This window comes from Pelodiscus sinensis, chromosome 8 (genome assembly GCF_049634645.1).
Source record: "Pelodiscus sinensis isolate JC-2024 chromosome 8, ASM4963464v1, whole genome shotgun sequence".
NCBI classification, from domain to species: domain Eukaryota; kingdom Metazoa; phylum Chordata; order Testudines; family Trionychidae; genus Pelodiscus; species Pelodiscus sinensis.
Genome location: NC_134718.1, coordinates 32,399,982 through 32,416,503, shown reverse-complemented (window position 1 = coordinate 32,416,503; position 16,522 = coordinate 32,399,982). Strand labels below are relative to the sequence as shown.

Here is a 16,522-nt window from a genome sequence, read left to right as displayed (position 1 = left end):
TCCCCACTGACAAAGCTAACAAGCATTAGGAAAAAGCCCAGATGAATCAATCAGCATTCTCTCTGTTTTTAATCCTACTCAGAGGCTACGTCTACACTACAAGGTTTTTGCACAAAACCAGCCTTTTTTTGCGCAAAAACTGGTGGAGCATCCACACCTCAAGCACATTTTTGTGCAAGTAAATCAGCAGAACAGAGGGCTTTTGCCAGTAGAATTATTCCTCTCCCCATGAAGAATAACTCCTTTTTGTGCTACAGATCTTGCACAAAAAGTCAGATGTGGACGCTCTAGAGGGGTTTTTGCACAAGAAGCCCCTATTGGAAAAAGCACAGGTGCTCTGATGGCCATGCAGTGTGGACGCTCTCTTGCACAAAAGCACATTGAGCTTTGAAGTCTGGACATGTTTTTGCTCAAGTATTTTTTGCGCAAAAACTATTGTGCAAAAGGCTTCTTGTGCAAAAACCCGGCAGCGTAGACTAAGCCAGACACACTAAATCTTAGCCACCATCTTTGTGTCTGGCATCCTAATACAAGACAAGTATCTCAAAGGAATCATAGGCTACGTCTAGACTACATGGCTCCGTTGACGGAGCCATGTAAAATAGTTTATTCAGCATCATCAAAGAAGCGGGGATTTGTCAACCACTCTGAAACGAGGTTTACCGGAGCAGTTGACAAAGGATTCCTTTGTCGACCGCGCCACGTCTACACTTGCGTGCTGTACCAGATCAGCTGATCGTCAGCACAGCGAGGCGGCCATTTTTATTTTAATGAAGCGGGGATTATTTAAATCCCCGCTTCTTTGACTATGCTGAATATACTATTTTACATGGCTCCATCGATGGAGCTATGTAGTCTAGACATAGCCATAGACTATTGCACAATTTTATAGCTGCCTGTCTTTCCATAAACTATCTACTATGGCTTACTGCACCATGGTGTTGCCTATTATATACTGCAAACTATCTCTTCGATAAATGAATAACCACTATGTAAGTAACAGAGAGGTAGCCATGTTAGTCTGTAACTTTAAAAAAAATTAGTAGTCCTGCAGTACCCAAGGCTATGTCTACACTGGGAAATTATTTTGAAATAAGTTATTTTGAAATAACTCTCAAAATAATTATTTTGAAATAACGTGTCCACACCACAAGGCACCATTGAAATAGCAGAGAATTATATCAGAATAGCGTGTCCACACTGATTGGAGCCTGAGCTGCATTTAAATCCCCCTGGAAGCACTCCAGAAAGGGTATCAGGAGAGCAGTCACTTCCTGTAGCTGCTTCCTGAGGCTAGATAAGACTCATGCTTAAAGGGTCTCTTCTTTACAGCTGCGTCTCACGCTCCTCTTCTCCACTGATTACCCCTTCGAGGGAGAGTAAACTCATGCCACATGTTCTGGGTGCCCTTGTAGATGCCACAGCACTCTCATCATGGAGCCAGAGCTGCGGCAAAGCAGTGCCAGGCTCTTGGGCCTCCTGATGCTCCTCATAGCACACTTCATGCAGACTGCCCATGTGTTGCTGTAGGACGATGACCTGCCTGGATTGGGGAACCTCTTCACCCAGGCTCCGGCGCTCATGATGCACAACAATCCCTTCCAATCTCCTCTGCACACTGTGCAATGCCGCTTCTGGCAGTGGAGACCAGTTCCAACTGGTGGCACCGTATCGTCATGGAGCAGTGGGACAACTAGCAGTGGCTCCAGAACTTCTGCATGCAGAAGGCCACCTTCCTGGAGCTCTGCAAATGGCTCGCCCCTGCCCTCCGGTGATTGGACACCTGGATGAGACCTGCCATCGCGCCCCCCCGCCCCCGAAGCATGTCACCATCATACTTTGGAACCTCGCCACACTGGACAACTACCATTCCATCGGGAACCAGTTCACTGAGGAAAGATCAACAGTGGGGGCTGTGCTCATGCAGGTTTGGCTCTTTTACCATTTCACTACGAGAGTGGTGAAGCACTGGATTGGATTCCCTAGCAAGATGGTGGAATCTCCCTAGAAACTTTTCAGTCCCAGCTTCAGAAAGCCCTGGCTGAAATGGTTTAGTTGGGGTGGTCCTGCTTTGGGAAGGGGGTTGAACTTGGTGACTTCCTGAGGGCATGTAACACTGTGATTCTATGTTTCTGTGATTCTATATGTGGTGAAGGCCATTAGAGCCATCCAGCTGTGGAGGATCATCACCCAGGGTCATGTCGGCTCCATCATCACTGGCTCTGTCACCATGGGCTTTCCCAACTGCAGGGTGGGGTTGAGCCATTGACAGCACCCGCATTCTCATCCTGGCCCCCAAATATTTAAATAGGAAGGGGTACTTTTCCATCGTGCTGCAGGCCCTCGTGAATCACAAGGGTGGTTCACAGACATTTATGTTGGGTGGTCAGGGAATGCGCATGACACCTGTGCATTCAGGAACTCGAGCTTCTTCCACAGGATGCATGTCAGGACTTTTTCCCCCCAACTGTACCATCATGGTTGGGGAGGTGGCCATGTTCATGTGCATCCTGGGCAATGCAGCCTGCCCCTTGCTTCCCTGGCTGATGAAGCCCAGCCCTAATCTCAGAGCTGACACCAAAGGTCTCAGTTCAGATGATGGCAATGTGCTTCAAGCAAGGCCATCTGTTGCCTAGGCAGCAGGCACTTCCCAGGAGGGGCACAGACATCCCAGGGGAGCCTCACTACCCCCACATCCAAGGGATAAGCAGGCATGGGAATGTGTCAGCCAGGCCAGGAACCTGCAGGGGTGGGGTGGGATGGGGTGGATCAGCTTCCTTCTGTGTCCCACACACACAGGGTCCGGCATTGGCAGCGTTCCACAGAGAGAACTTCTATCCCTGCCTGCTGGAGGGAGCAGGGGGGCAAAGTGTTGGAGGAAGTGTGGGTGAGTGGCAGATGCCGCTTGCTGGAGAAGGTGCTTCTGGGGTCTCCTTCTCTTCCTCCCCCTGGCAAATTCCCATGCAGGGGATTGGTCTCCTCTGCATTGCTGTGCTTGACCGGGAGCAGATGTTGCCTGGGTGCAGGCATGAGCCTGTGCTGTGTGCGGCATGGCTGTGTGGTTCTATGACCCGAGCCTCCTAGGTGGTGGCTTGTTGGGGGAAGGTGTCCCAACATGGAGTCCAGAGTAAGACAGGCCTCTCCAAGAACCTTGTGAGAAGCAGCACAAGGTTCCTGTGTGAACACGTCATGGGGCTGAGTGCTTCAGACTGGCGCTCCATGTACACCCACATGCAGTCGTGCGATCTCCTGGCCGAGAAGGCTGAACAAGGAGTGCGCAGGCCCTTGCTGCCTGCCCCACGTACGTATAGGAAAGTGATGGGCCTCATCTGAACTGCCTTCTCCGGGTTCGTCTGAGCCCTAGGAGACATCCTGGGAGAGGGGACTGGCTCCAGGCTTATGATGAGCTTCTGGCTGGTAGGCATGGTATCCAGGCTGGCTTGCTCCACCTCCTCCTCATTGTTGTTGCCCTCCTCCACAAGCCTGCCCCCATGGAGGCTGATGATGGGCATGTCTTAGCCAGTGTTGACAATGGGGGAGGGAGGTGACTGCCCCCCTCCAAGGATGGCATCCAGCTGATTGTAAAAGCACGGGTCTGTGGTGCTGCCCCAGAGTGGGAACTTTGTTTTCTGGCCTTTGTGTAGGCCTGCCTCAGTTCTTTAATTTTCATCCGCTCCTGGTCCCCTTCTGGGTCAGCCTGGTGGCCATCTGGCCATACACATCTACATTTTGCCTTCTGGTGCAGTCTCCTCACCCCTGACCTTAATGAAATTCAGGATCTCTGCACCAGTGCAGGCCAGTGCCCTCTTTTGCCCTTGGCCAGGGGCTTCAGAGGTGGCTGCAGGTGAACTGGCAGCCGCAGGGGGCTTGGAGGGAGCACTGGTATCTGCCATGGCTCACAGACAGGCTGATGTGTGGCATGAGGCTAGCAGGGCTCGTGTTGTGCCACAAGCCCTTTCCCTTCTGCCTGTAGCTTTAAAGGCTGCAGGAGATGGGGAGCATTAGTGTTGTCAGGTGTGTGGCCAGAATGGCCATAAGTACAGCTGAGAGAGGCCTCTGCAATTTTGAAATTAGCATTATTCTTACCACGAGCAGGGGTTATTATTTTGAAATAACAAGCGCGTTATTTCAAAATAATTTTCAAATAACAGGCTCGCTGTATGGGCGCTTGCCTTGCTATTTCGAAATAAGGGGAGTTATTCTGAAATAACTCCCTAGTACAGACATATATATTTTTTTTAGTCTCTAAGTCCCTGTCTACACTAGGGAGTTATTTTGAAATAATAAGCAAAGCGTTCACACTACCAAGGCCACGTTTTCAGAATAAGGGGCTGGTTATTTCATAATAATTACTCCTGCTTTCCTTGGGGAATAAGCTAATTTCCAAATAGTTATATAGGGAGTTATTATTTCAGAATAAGTTATTTTGAAATAATTTCCTAGTGCAGATATGCACTAAGGTGCTACAGGACTACTTGTGTTTTTTACTATGGGCAGGGCTCGCCAAGCGGCGGTGAGCTCCGCTTGCCAGCCGTGTGGTTCTGCATTCTCCACCAGCTCTTCTGGGTTGTAATCTACTCGCCACAGGTGAGTACATTACATTATTTGTCAAACCCTGACTATGGCTATGTCTACACTACAGGATAAGGTCGAATTAAGGCACGCAACTTCAGCTACATTAACTGCATTGCTGAAGTCAAAGTACCTTATATTGACTTTTTGACAGTGTCCACACTGCAGGAATTTGAAGGGAGAACACTCTTCCTTCTGTTTCCTTTACTCCTTGTAGAAGCAGGACCACTGGCATCTAACGAAGTGCCCCTCTCAATTCGAATTAGCATGTCTTCACTAGACCCACTAATTTGATCTTCTCAGTAATGTAGACATACCCTATGTAGGTATTACAGGGTTTATATCTTTGTAGTCTATAACCACTAGAGAGTTACATTTGACAACGTCTGACATTCCACCTAAGAGGGGGCAGTGGTACATGTACACACTAACCCTGACATTAGACTGAGAGTCTCCATTTGCTTACAAGACTAGAAACTGGGGTTGGGCCTACGTTTCCTGCCAGGCTAAGAACTAATTACTAAGGGTCCAGTCAAAGAACTAATTACTAAGGGTGCATCTACACAGCACCCTAAACTCAAAATAAGATACGCAATTTGCGCTAGACAAATTGCATATCTTATGTCGAATCTATTTTGAAATAGCATATTTTGAAATTTGGCGCATCTACACTGCACCACATTTTGAAATAACATGCTATTTCTAGACATCCCTTAACCTGCATGGAACGAGGGTTACCAGGATGCTGAAATAATGTGCCCCTTCTTTTGAAAAATATTTTGAAAGAACGGGTGGCTTGTGTAAACGCAGGGTAGCTGTTTTGGGATACCTCTGATATCCCAAAATAGCCGTGCAGTATAGACATACCCCAAGTCACAAGGAAGAAAGAAAATCTAATACTAAAAACTATAAACACCTATGGAACTTTTTATTAAACTGTGGTTTCAATCTAGAATTGCAGCAGGTTATTACATGTGTTTTATGTTAATTATTAAATTGTCATGTCTAGCATACCCAAAACCTTATCAGTGCTGAGCAGAGTGAAAAAAATTACTTCTTAAACTGTTTCAGTGAGTTGTGTTATGCTATATTACATCACATGACATAGAGAAAATTATATAATATACAGAAAGCTAGGGGGAAAATATCTGATTTTTTTCACAGACACAAAAACTCCAATATTCAGGTCCAGGTACACTCTGAAAAGCGGTACTATTAAAATGATATGAAATCCAGATGGTTCTTTTCCTTGATAGCTGTGAAAATTTACTTGGGATCTGAAAATCAATCTAGGCTCTTTCTGCTTCTTTTTCTGTCACTAACAGTAAGATTCTGCACTAGATCTGGCTGAAGGTGAAGCCTTCTGTTTGGGTGAAGGAGGGAGCTGGGATAGGGCACTGGGATGCAGGAGAGGGTGTGGGGTCTGAGGAGGAGTTTGGGTGAAGGGTGGGGTTGTGATCTGGGGCAGGAGCTTGAGGTGCAGGGTTCAGGAAGGGATATGGGTTCAGGAGAAGTTTCTGGCCTGGGGAGGGGTGTAAGAGGGGCGCAGAGTCTGGGAGGAAGTTGTGACCTGGGGGAGGAGGGGATAGAGGCTGGCTTGGCATAGGAGGTGGTGATGGTCTGGGGCAGGAAGTGGAGGATACGGAGGAGCTGGGGTGCCAGAGGCCAGGAAGTGCTTACCTAGGTAGCTTCCAGCTAGCAGCCTTGCAGGATTCTAAGCAGACTCTGCCTGCTGCAGCCCCAGTCTGCTCAAAATGGCTGTCTGCTCCCTGTGGCTGTCTGTTGCAGGTGCCAGGGGTAGAGGAAGGTTTTGCATGCTGCTCCTGCCCCCAGCAAAATGTCTCAGCTAAGTGATTTTGCGAGGTGGCAGGGGCAGCACACAGAGTCTCTCCCTCCCCTTAGCGCCCGGAGCGGAGAGCCACAGGGAGCAGCCAGCCATTTAAAGCAGTGCGGGACTTCTGTAAAGAAGCTGGCTGCTCTGTGCTTGAGGGCCCCAGTGGGTCATATCTTGCCTGCCCCTGATCTAGGCTATCCTTGACCAGAGTTTGCTTAACTGGTTCTTAAAAAATCCAGGGATGGAGACTCCATAACCTCCAGTTGCTCCAGTTCTTAACTACCCTCACAGTTAGAAAGCTTTTCCTAATGTTTAACCTAATCTTCCCTTGCTGCAAGGGAACAATTTTTATCATCCTTTTCTTTATAACAACAGACTTCAACTTGCTTAAAGACTATCATTAGGTGCTCTCTCAATCTTCTCTTCTCCAGATGAAACAAACACAGTTTTTCCTATCTTTCCTTATAGGTCATATTTTCTAGACCTTTAATTATTTTTGTTGCTCCTCTCTGGACTTTATCCAATTTGACCACATCTTTCCTAAAGAATGGTGCCAGAACTGGACACAATATACCAGTTGAGGCCTTATCAGTTTTGAGCAGAGTGAAAGAATTACTTGTTTCTTGTTTACAACACTCTTACTAATACATATCAGAATGATGTTCACTTTTATTGTAAGAGTATTACACTGTTGACTCATTAAATTTGTTTTCCACTCCAACCTGCAGGCTTCTTCCTAGGCAGTCATTTCTCATTTTGTATTTATGCAACTGATTATTCATTTCTATGCATAGTATTTGTTCTTATAGAATTTCACTCTATTTAATTCATACCATTCATCCAGTTTGTTAAGATCATTTTGAATTTTAATCCTGTTATTCAAAGTGTTTCCAACCATCCCAGTTTAGTTTCATCCTCAGATTTTAAGTTAATCCTCTATGCTCTTCTCCAAATCATTTATGAAGATGTTGACTAGAAGAAGACATAGGACAAATCCCTGCAAGACTCCACTTGATATGCCTTTCCAGCTCAGTTGTGAACCACTGCCAACTGTCTAAGAACATTTTTTCAGCTAGTTGTACATCCATCTTACAGTAGGCTAGTGTGGCTATATTTCTGTAGTTTGTTTATGAGAATGTCATATGAGGCAGCTCCAAAAGCTGTACTAAAGTCAACATCTATTGCTTTCCCCCTTATCCACAAGGCTTGTTACTCTGTCAAAGAATAATAATGGGTTGATTTGACATGATTTGTTTTTGTCAAAACTTGTTACCTTATTTTCTTCTAATGCTCATAAACTGAGGACTTGTCTCCACTTACTGGGAGATCCAGTGCTGCAGAGATCAGTCTCCTGGGGTTTGATTTAGCAGGTGCTTACTACACCCAGTAAATTAACTGCTAATGGCACAGAACCCCTGTCAACTTCGATACACCACAGATCATAAAATCATAGGGTTGAAAGATCTCTCAGGAGGTCATCGAGTCTAACCCCCTGTTAAAAGCAGTACCAATTCTAATTAAATCATCCCAGTCAGGGCTTTGTCAAGGTCATCTCTAATGGCTCATAGATCTGTTAGCCAGTTCTTAACTATTCTATGCATTGTGTCCCAGGACTGGGAGTGGAATGTCAGGTACTGGGTCTCATTGCTGCAAGGTGATCAGGTGACCAGTGGGGGTGCTAAGGCAGAGTACCAGCCTGACCTGGCACCGCAGACTGTGCTTTGCCTCAGAAGCGGCTGGCAGCAGGCCCATCTCGTAGATGGGCAGGGAGGAAGGGGGAAGGGAGTGCACAGGGCTCCACACACTGCCTCTGCCCTGAGTACTAGCTCCATACTCCCATTGGCTGGGAACTTGCTGCTGTCTGCTTCTGGGGCACAGCATGTTCTGCAGTGCCAGGACAGGCAAGAAGCTGGTTTAGCACCCACCACTGCTTTGCTGACCAGGAGTTGCTCTAAGTAAGCCCCTCCTGCCCCAGCCCTGACTGCCCTGCCCCCCAAAGCTGGAGCTACACTCCAGAACTCTCATCCTCAGGCCTACTCTGGAACCCACACTCTGGTCAAATTATGTTGAGTCTCAGGCATCAACAATTTTCTTCAACTGGATCATGAGAAAAAAAAGTTTGAAAACCACTGGTCTAAGATAATGGTCTAATCCCATGGCTGGTCATCTTCTTTATTCACTTTAATTGCTTCTATGTGCTGGGTTCCCAACATCTCTTCTAATTGGAAGCCCAGGGCAAACACTCCCAGTTTGACTGATCTTTCCCTAACAATTTTGCACTCCAACAGTTGAATGTCTATACAAAATCATCTCTACTAAAGCTAGAGCATGTAACTTATTAATTTGATATGATCTTTTTGCTACTCATTTTTTTTTTGTGGTTAGAAGAATGCAGTTATATAAAGCTGTTTTTAATCAGTGACTCTAGCATGAAATCAGTGACTCTAGCATGAAAGGCTCATATTTAAGTAGATGGAGGGAAAAAACAGCTGGTTGCACTGAGTTTTGAATACACAAAATTAAACAACAGCACCAACAAATTCTTCAAATTAATTCAAATACTTTTTTTCCCCCACTGGTGCATGATAAGAGCTCCAATGGAAGAGGGTTGTTGTAACAAGAGAGATTAAAAACACCACAGCCTCCTGTCATGCTTATTTCAGATATCTTATCATATATTTTGCCCTTCAGAAATGTTTGTGATGATGGGGAAGAGAAGAAAAGCAAATTGCTGCTTTCTTCTGTCTACTGAAATCTATTTTCTGCAGAGAAATGCAGCCAGTCAAATCTACACTGCAGGCTACAGCCAACAATAGAAAAAAGGATCAAAGAGAAAGAAAGCACATCAGCTTTTAGGAATTAAATGCTGTGCTAATAAATGTGTTCTGTCAATCAGGCTGTCTGGTATTTGTTTTTTTAAAGGCACTTGGTGCTCATGATTACAGTGTGCCAATTCATGAGTAGATGGCTTCTCTTTTGTATTAAATCCAGCTATTTCCCCCCTTTTGTTTCTGTGAATTTAGTAGCTGAAAAGGTGGAGATTGTTATCTGGTATTTACTCACAAAACAGGTTGCATGTCAGTGACAGTGACAACTAATTTCCTCCATGTACCTCCTCCCTAATCCTGAGGGACTTTGAGTTGCTTCTTCAGGCCTAGTCAGTCTTTGATCTCTGCTAAGATTGCCACAAGGGTACCAATGGGTGCCAAATATGGCTGCTATTCTATTATTTGGTTATTTGCCCCTCCAAACTGGACAAACACCATCAACTTCTGGACCTGTGCAGCTGCGCTATTCCAGTTCTGATATAATTTCACACATTTACATTGTCAAGGAAACCTTTCCAGTCTTTGAGGGGTGAGAAAGGAAATACTGCCAAAGGCAGGGAGACTGCCAAGCAGAGGATCTGAATCACTAATATCTGAAGCCCCAGTTTCAAGAAATCCAACATGACGTTTTATTGGCCCCTCGTGGAAAATTCTCTCCACCATCACTCTCCTGGCATTGTTCTGAGGCATCTTGTGTTAAGTGATCTGCAAATGATAATGGGATTAGAAAAAAACTGGCATGTTCTGGATGTGGTTGAGAGCTGTTGGAGTAAGTATGGGAAGAAAGGGACTCAAAGAGAGAAAAACTGGATCTCTCATTGGATCTTCATAGCATTTAAAAATTCCACTGCGTAATGCTGCTGACTCTTGCCTAGGATATTCTGGGTTCAATAAATCTTTATGGCATCCTTTCCAACCAGAGTTGCCTACTTTACCATGCTCCTAAAAGCTAACAATATATAATTCAGCCAGAAATGATCAGCTGTGAAATAAAAAACAAAGGAAAGAAAATACAGACTCCTCCCTCCAACCCCCTCAGTATCCCCCCACCTTTGCCACTGATGTCAGCCCTAGAAGTTCCAGCTGTTTTGTCTCTTTAAGAGTTGGTATAGCTCAGCCTTGTTGTGTAGGAAACAGATGTTGCACAGAGCTTCTGCATTGCTGGCTTGGTTCCCTCTAATGTCAAAGTGTAGAATGTGGGAAGGGACTTCTGTCTTCAAATTGTTCAAAAGAAATATAAGTAATATGCAGCAGTGAAAGCAACTTACAATTTCTTACAGGTACTGTCCTATTGCTTCTCAAGTCCCTGCCAGCTTTTTAAATAGCTCCCTGCTGGCTTTTGCTTGCAGCTCAGTCAGCTCTTGCCAGAGCTGCACACCAGGGTGCACCTGCTTACTTTCACCTACTTAATATGTCAGGAAGCACTGCAGTGTTGCCAAGTCTTGTATTATTTGATGCTTTCATTAAAGCCGCAGCTTCTAGATTTATATACTACATGAGCATCTCAGGGTTTTTTTTTAATTAGTTTCTAGTCCTCATGGTTACAGAGAAGAACTTGAACACATGACTGTAATGTAACTCAAAAGCTTAAAAGCTAGAAAGCAAATAAAAATAACCCAATTAAAAAAAATTGAATGATTTTTAAGCCCATTTTGTAATGTTTTGGGGCCTGACATTACTTTTGAATGCATGGGGCTGGCAGTACTGAAATTGGTATCCAGGCTTTCCATTTAAATCTTTAGTTTTCATGAAAGAATCAGCTATCATATAGCGAGCTGCACCGAGAGGCTAAGCACAGTGCAGGAGCAGTGTGCTGCAAGCTTGGTGTGGGAATGGCGGGAAGAGAAGAGAGAAGAGACACAGGTGAGCTGGAGCAGTGGAAATAGTTGCACAGGCAGCTATTGTGAGTCAGCTCTGTAAAAACAGACCTTTGGGCTGTTTTTTACATGCCACCCTTCAATGACCAATTTATGAATGTATCCAGTACAGTGCTCAGATGTTGGGGCGTGTATGTCTTCACTGGACTGATGTAGATTTGGCAAGGAATGAGCAGGAAGAGCCTGGGGATTCTTACTCTGCTGCTATTTATACAGTCTGTGCAATGGGACTCAAGGGAGAATATCAGTTTAGAGAGTTGCTGGTCCCTTCACCCTAAGAAACAAAATCACCACAGTCCATGTGCAAATCATAACCAGAGATGTTCCTCTCTGCCTCTATTGAAGTTCACTTTTGTTTACAATATTTCCACCAGATCTTGTTTAATACTATTCACAGAGGGTATGTCTACACTGCATTCCTCTTTCGAGAGAGGAATGCAAATGCAACCAAGTGAAATTACAAATGAAGTGCAGATTTGAATTTCCCACACTTCATTTGCATAATCGCGCCTGGCCACTATTTCGAAATACCGTATTTCAAGATAAAAAATGCCGTGTAGACGCGATTATTTTGAAAGAAACCCCTTCTTTCGAAATAACCCTTACTCCAGTTATTTCGAAAGAAGGAGTTTCTTTCAAAATAACCGCCTCTACACAGCATTTTTTATCTTGAAATAGCAGACTGATGTGATTATGCAAATGAAGCACAGGAAATTTAAATCCATGCTTCATTTGCAATTTCTCTCGGCTGCATTTGCATTCCTCTCTCAAAAGAGGAATGCAGTATAGACATACCCAGAGACCCTGCTTTTCTCTCAGTTCCTAGAAAAGGGACATCCAGGCCAAAGATCAAGACATTCTGCTGTAAGAGTGGAATGGTGGCAATGGGTAAAAATTTGCCTGAAGGCCCAAGACAGCTGGGGTTGCCAACTTCCCCAGACCAGATGGTCTATACATCATGCTGCAAATGGCATCCAGGCCATCTGGTCAGGAGAGCTGGCAACCCTAAGGACAGTGGTTCTCAAACTTTGGTTTGGGACCCCAAAGTGGGTCGCAACCCTATTTTAATGGGGTTACCAGGACTCTCGTTAGACTTGTTGGGGTCTGGAGCTGAAGCCAAAGCTCCACCACGCAGTGCTGAAACCAAACCCGAAGCTCGAGAGCTTCAGCCTTGGGTGGCAAGTCTCAAGTTACAGGCCTTCCCCCCCAAGGGATGAAGCCCTTGAACTTGGGCTTTGGGCTGCATCCATCAGTGGAATTTGGGTGGGCTTAGGTTTCAGTCCCCCACCCTTGGGGTAGTGTATTATTTTTTGTTGTCAGAAGAGGGTTGTGGTGCAATGAAATCTGAGAACCCTTTACTAGGAAATAGCTGTGCCACTGTTCTACATTATTTCCCTTTCCACTGGGCTTACTCACTTTAGCCTCAGACAAAGAAAGCTCAGCAATCTCAAACAGGTTCCCTCTCCAGTTCTCCCAACTCTGGGAACTCATAGGTCTTAAGCCACTTCTTTCCTTCTTTTGTGATCTGGGTCACTGTTCATTCCCTTGCTCACCTGTGATTAGGTTATCCACTAAGGTAGTCGGCATACAGAAGATGCCTACCAACAGGTCACTGATAGCCAGGTTGAGAATGAACATGTTGGTGACAGTCCGCATCTGCCGATTCTTCAGCACGATGACACCGACCAGCATATTGCCAATCATGCACATCAGAAAGATGAAGATATAGGCCAGGATGAACATGGCTGCTATGGGGGAAGAATGTTGATAGTAGGACGAAAAAATGTACATCTCCCTGGAGACACGACTTCTGCTGTCATTCCTGGAGTATGATGAGCTGCTATTGGAGGGGAGAAAAATATCACCTGCGAGAAACAAGGTAGAAAAACTTGTGAATGCTCAGTTCGACAAAGGGATTATTTGATTCACAGCACACTTTTTCCAAGCCATTTCATGATTTATTTTAATTTACATTTTCATGTTATACCTACAGATCTTTTCTTCAAGGCCAATGTTGAATAAGAAAGTATAGTAAGTCCTTGCTTAGTGCTGTACTTGGAAAATGCAACTTAGTGAAATAATGTTAAGTGAATCCACTTTTCCCATAAGAATGAATGTAAATAGGGTGCTAGGTTCCAGGAAACTATTTTGTGCCAGACACGACATAGTATACAGTACTAACTAGAGTATGGTGGCTGCACTGTCTGCCTGCAGTCATCAGGTGTTTGGTGATGTTCAGAAGGCTTCGGGAAAGAGCGGGAGGTTACATGCTGCGTGCTTCCTCAGAGCCCACTGAATGGCCAAACAGCTGAGTGCTGCAGGCAGGAGTAGGCAGTTGCTGATCTGTGGCACGCACTGACAGGTGGAAGGCACTGCGGATGATGGTGGAGGGGCTGCTGGTTCACCCTGGTTCCAGCATGTGGCCAAACAATGTGTAAGTAAACATGGTGCAACTTTAAACAAGTCTGTTCTCTAATGGATCAGGGATGAAACAATGAAACAACATTCACTGGGACGACATTAAGTGAGGAGTTACTGTATAAGGCAGGGCTGGGCAAAATATGGCTTGCGGGCCACATCCAGCCCACCAAGCCACTGGATCCGGTCTGCGGACGCTACGGTGAGCCCCACCCGCACGCTGCTCAGAAACGCAGCTGCGGGGCGGTTTTGCTTTAAGCCCTGAGAGTCCGGAAGGGAGAGGAAGCTTTGGAGCTGCTTCTGCCCCCAGCACCATCCCATTGGCTGGCTTCTGGCCAGAAACCCGCTAACAGGCAGCCACGAAGCAGAAGGGGCTCCAGAACACGTGGCTGCAGCCCATGTGGGGGAGGGGCAGGCAGGAGCAATCCTTCTCAGCTGGGTGGCAGCTCAGCTTCAATCAGCTCTGCCCAGTCAGAGGCTCAGGGCTCAGTGCATGGAGCTGACTGACTGGGCGGGGCTGGTTAATCACCTGTGAAGCTGTATTGCCCCCAGCTTAGAGGGAACACGAGCAGGCAGGGAGGCTGATTCAGGAACAGCTTCTGGCTGTCAAGTGTGTCCAGAGCCTGCCTCTGGCACCCCAACACCACCGTTCCCCAACCTTCACTCCACATACCCAAATCCTCTGCCCCCCTCCTGCACACCTATACCCTCCCAGGTCTGGCACTCCTTCCCCAGATCACAGTCCCTACTGCCCTAGATCACAATCCAAGCCCCTGCATCCCAGTCCAGTGCCCCAGGTCACAAGTGCCTCCTTCACCCAAACTCCCTCCCTTGCCCCAAGCTCCCTTCTGCACCCAACCTCCATCCCAGACCCCACTTCTCCTCCATTAATATCATGGAAGAGTGCGGCCCTCAACCACTTTCCAAATTCTTGGAGTGGCCTCCCATCAAAAATTATTGCCCACCCCTGACATAAGATAATAGAAAACTTGGGTTAGAATTGGTCCTATTGCCTTTGGATGCAGAGACCATCTGTCCCAAAGACTTTCTCCTCATACAGTCACTATTATAGTTCTTTCACCTACAGATCTGCACCAAGGGAGCAGGCAGCTCAGTAGGGGTACGTCTACACTACATGCCTCTGTCGGCAGAGGCATGTAGATTTGTTTGTTCAGCAAAGGTAAATGAAGCCGCGATTTAAATGATCACGGCTTCATTTACATTTACATGGCTGCCGCGCTGATCAGCTGTTTGTTGGCTCGCCGCTAGTCTGGACGTTCCCCCTGTCGACATCAAAGCCCTTTGTCGGCAGCCCCGGTAAAGCTCATTCCACGAGGAATAACGGGGCTGCCAACAAAGGGCTTTGATGTCGACAGGGGGAACGTCCAGACTAGCGGCGAGCCGACAAACAGCTGATCAGCTGTTTGTCGGCTCAGCGCGGCAGCCATGTAAATGTAAATGAAGCCGCGATCATTTAAATCGCGGCTTCATTTACCTTTGCTGATCTGTCTAATCTACATGCCTCTGCCGACAGAGGCATGTAGTATAGACACAGCCTAGGAGTTAATCTGTTTGACCATCAGGACTAGGGATGTAATAGTGTAGTTTATTAATGGATTAACCAAAAAGCAAAAGTTTATCAGTTAACGCTGTAGATTACATGCATTCCCTCCCCACTTGCCAGTAAATTTTTTAGCAGGCTGGCCAGCAGCCCGGCTCAATCCTGGCTTGCGCCAGGTCTGAGACCAATCCCTACTGCGGCTCTGCATTTAAAGTGTATTAGGAGCTGAAAGGGAAGGCAGCAGCATGGGGCAACAAGGGAGCTGGTTTTTAAACTGGCTCTCTTCACGGATCAGCTCCCATCTGTCACTCCATGCTGCTGCCTCTGATACAGAGATAGCAGCGCGGAGTAGCAGGGGGCTCCTCAGGAGTGGGATTGGAGCGCACTGGCTGCTGGCTCCACCCCTGGGGTTTATAGAAAAGTTGAGTAACCAATAAGAATTCATGAAGTTAATCACATATTCAATTAACTAATATGTAACATCCCTAATCTGGACCAGACACTGCAGTGCCCTTGACCGATTGCTGACTAGTTGTCACTTGGCTCATTATGTGCTGCACAGACACATTTGTGAGAGATTTCATGAATGAGTTGGTAAGAAATCATTTGTAGCTGATATTACCCCTGCAAAATTCACACTCATTACTAGAGATGTCACCATGAATCAATTAACACTTGCAAAGTGCTGCTATTACCAGCTACAAATGACTGGCACCTTACTTCCATTTTATCTCATCTATTTTGGTTAATAAAACCAGTCTTCTTGGTTGTGCTGAGAAATAGAAGCACAATCCCACTGAAAACACACATACCCCTTCCTCCAAAACTGACTTTCAGCATAGTGCAAAAATATAAAATATGCGAGGCCAAACGGTTACATTTTTTGTTCTTTGCAATTTCACCCAGGTTCTAGTCTTGTGAGTTCTTACAAAAAGGCTTTATACGTTACTACCTAAATAGTGGATTTCTGCCTCTCACTGAGAGAATCAAAGATGAAATAGCTGTGAAGTATAGATTAGAGCAAGATAATGGGGATCAGGGACCACCGTATGCAGGAGCCCTGGATTCAGCAATTAATCAGAAGCAGAATCGCAGGGAGTGGTACAGCGCACAGCTAAGTGCTATAGACTGACTTTCTGATGTAGTGGACTTGAATTGTCTGGCCTGCCTCATTCTTGGGAGCAGTGGGAGCTGGTAAACTGGCTACTCCTCTGAAACTCATTGGCACTGGCAGTGGTTTCGTTTTGTAAATTCAAAAGGAGAGAGAGATTGGAACCAAGTCCAATTTCACTGAAACCCTAAAGTTAGGGTTTTCAAATATATATTTGGGTTTTAGCTCATCTCCACATAGGACTTGGAGGAAGACAAATTCACAACCTTCAGGCAGGGGGAGGATGGGTCTGGAGAGAAAGGTTGGGAAAAATAGCTTGTT

At 46.0% G+C, this 16,522-nt stretch overlaps 1 protein-coding gene across 1 annotated transcript in view; it reads right to left on the bottom strand.

Annotated features, from left to right (window-relative positions):
• Positions 1-12,917, bottom strand: part of NPFFR1 (neuropeptide FF receptor 1) — a 30,823-nt gene extending 17,906 nt beyond the window's left edge. Inside the window, exon 1 of the mRNA XM_006122776.4 lies at positions 12,665-12,917. Coding sequence (XP_006122838.2) covers positions 12,665-12,902 — 238 coding nt within the window. The 5' untranslated portion in view covers positions 12,903-12,917. The remainder of the gene's footprint in view (positions 1-12,664) is intronic.
• Positions 12,918-16,522: the final 3,605 nt, after the last annotated feature.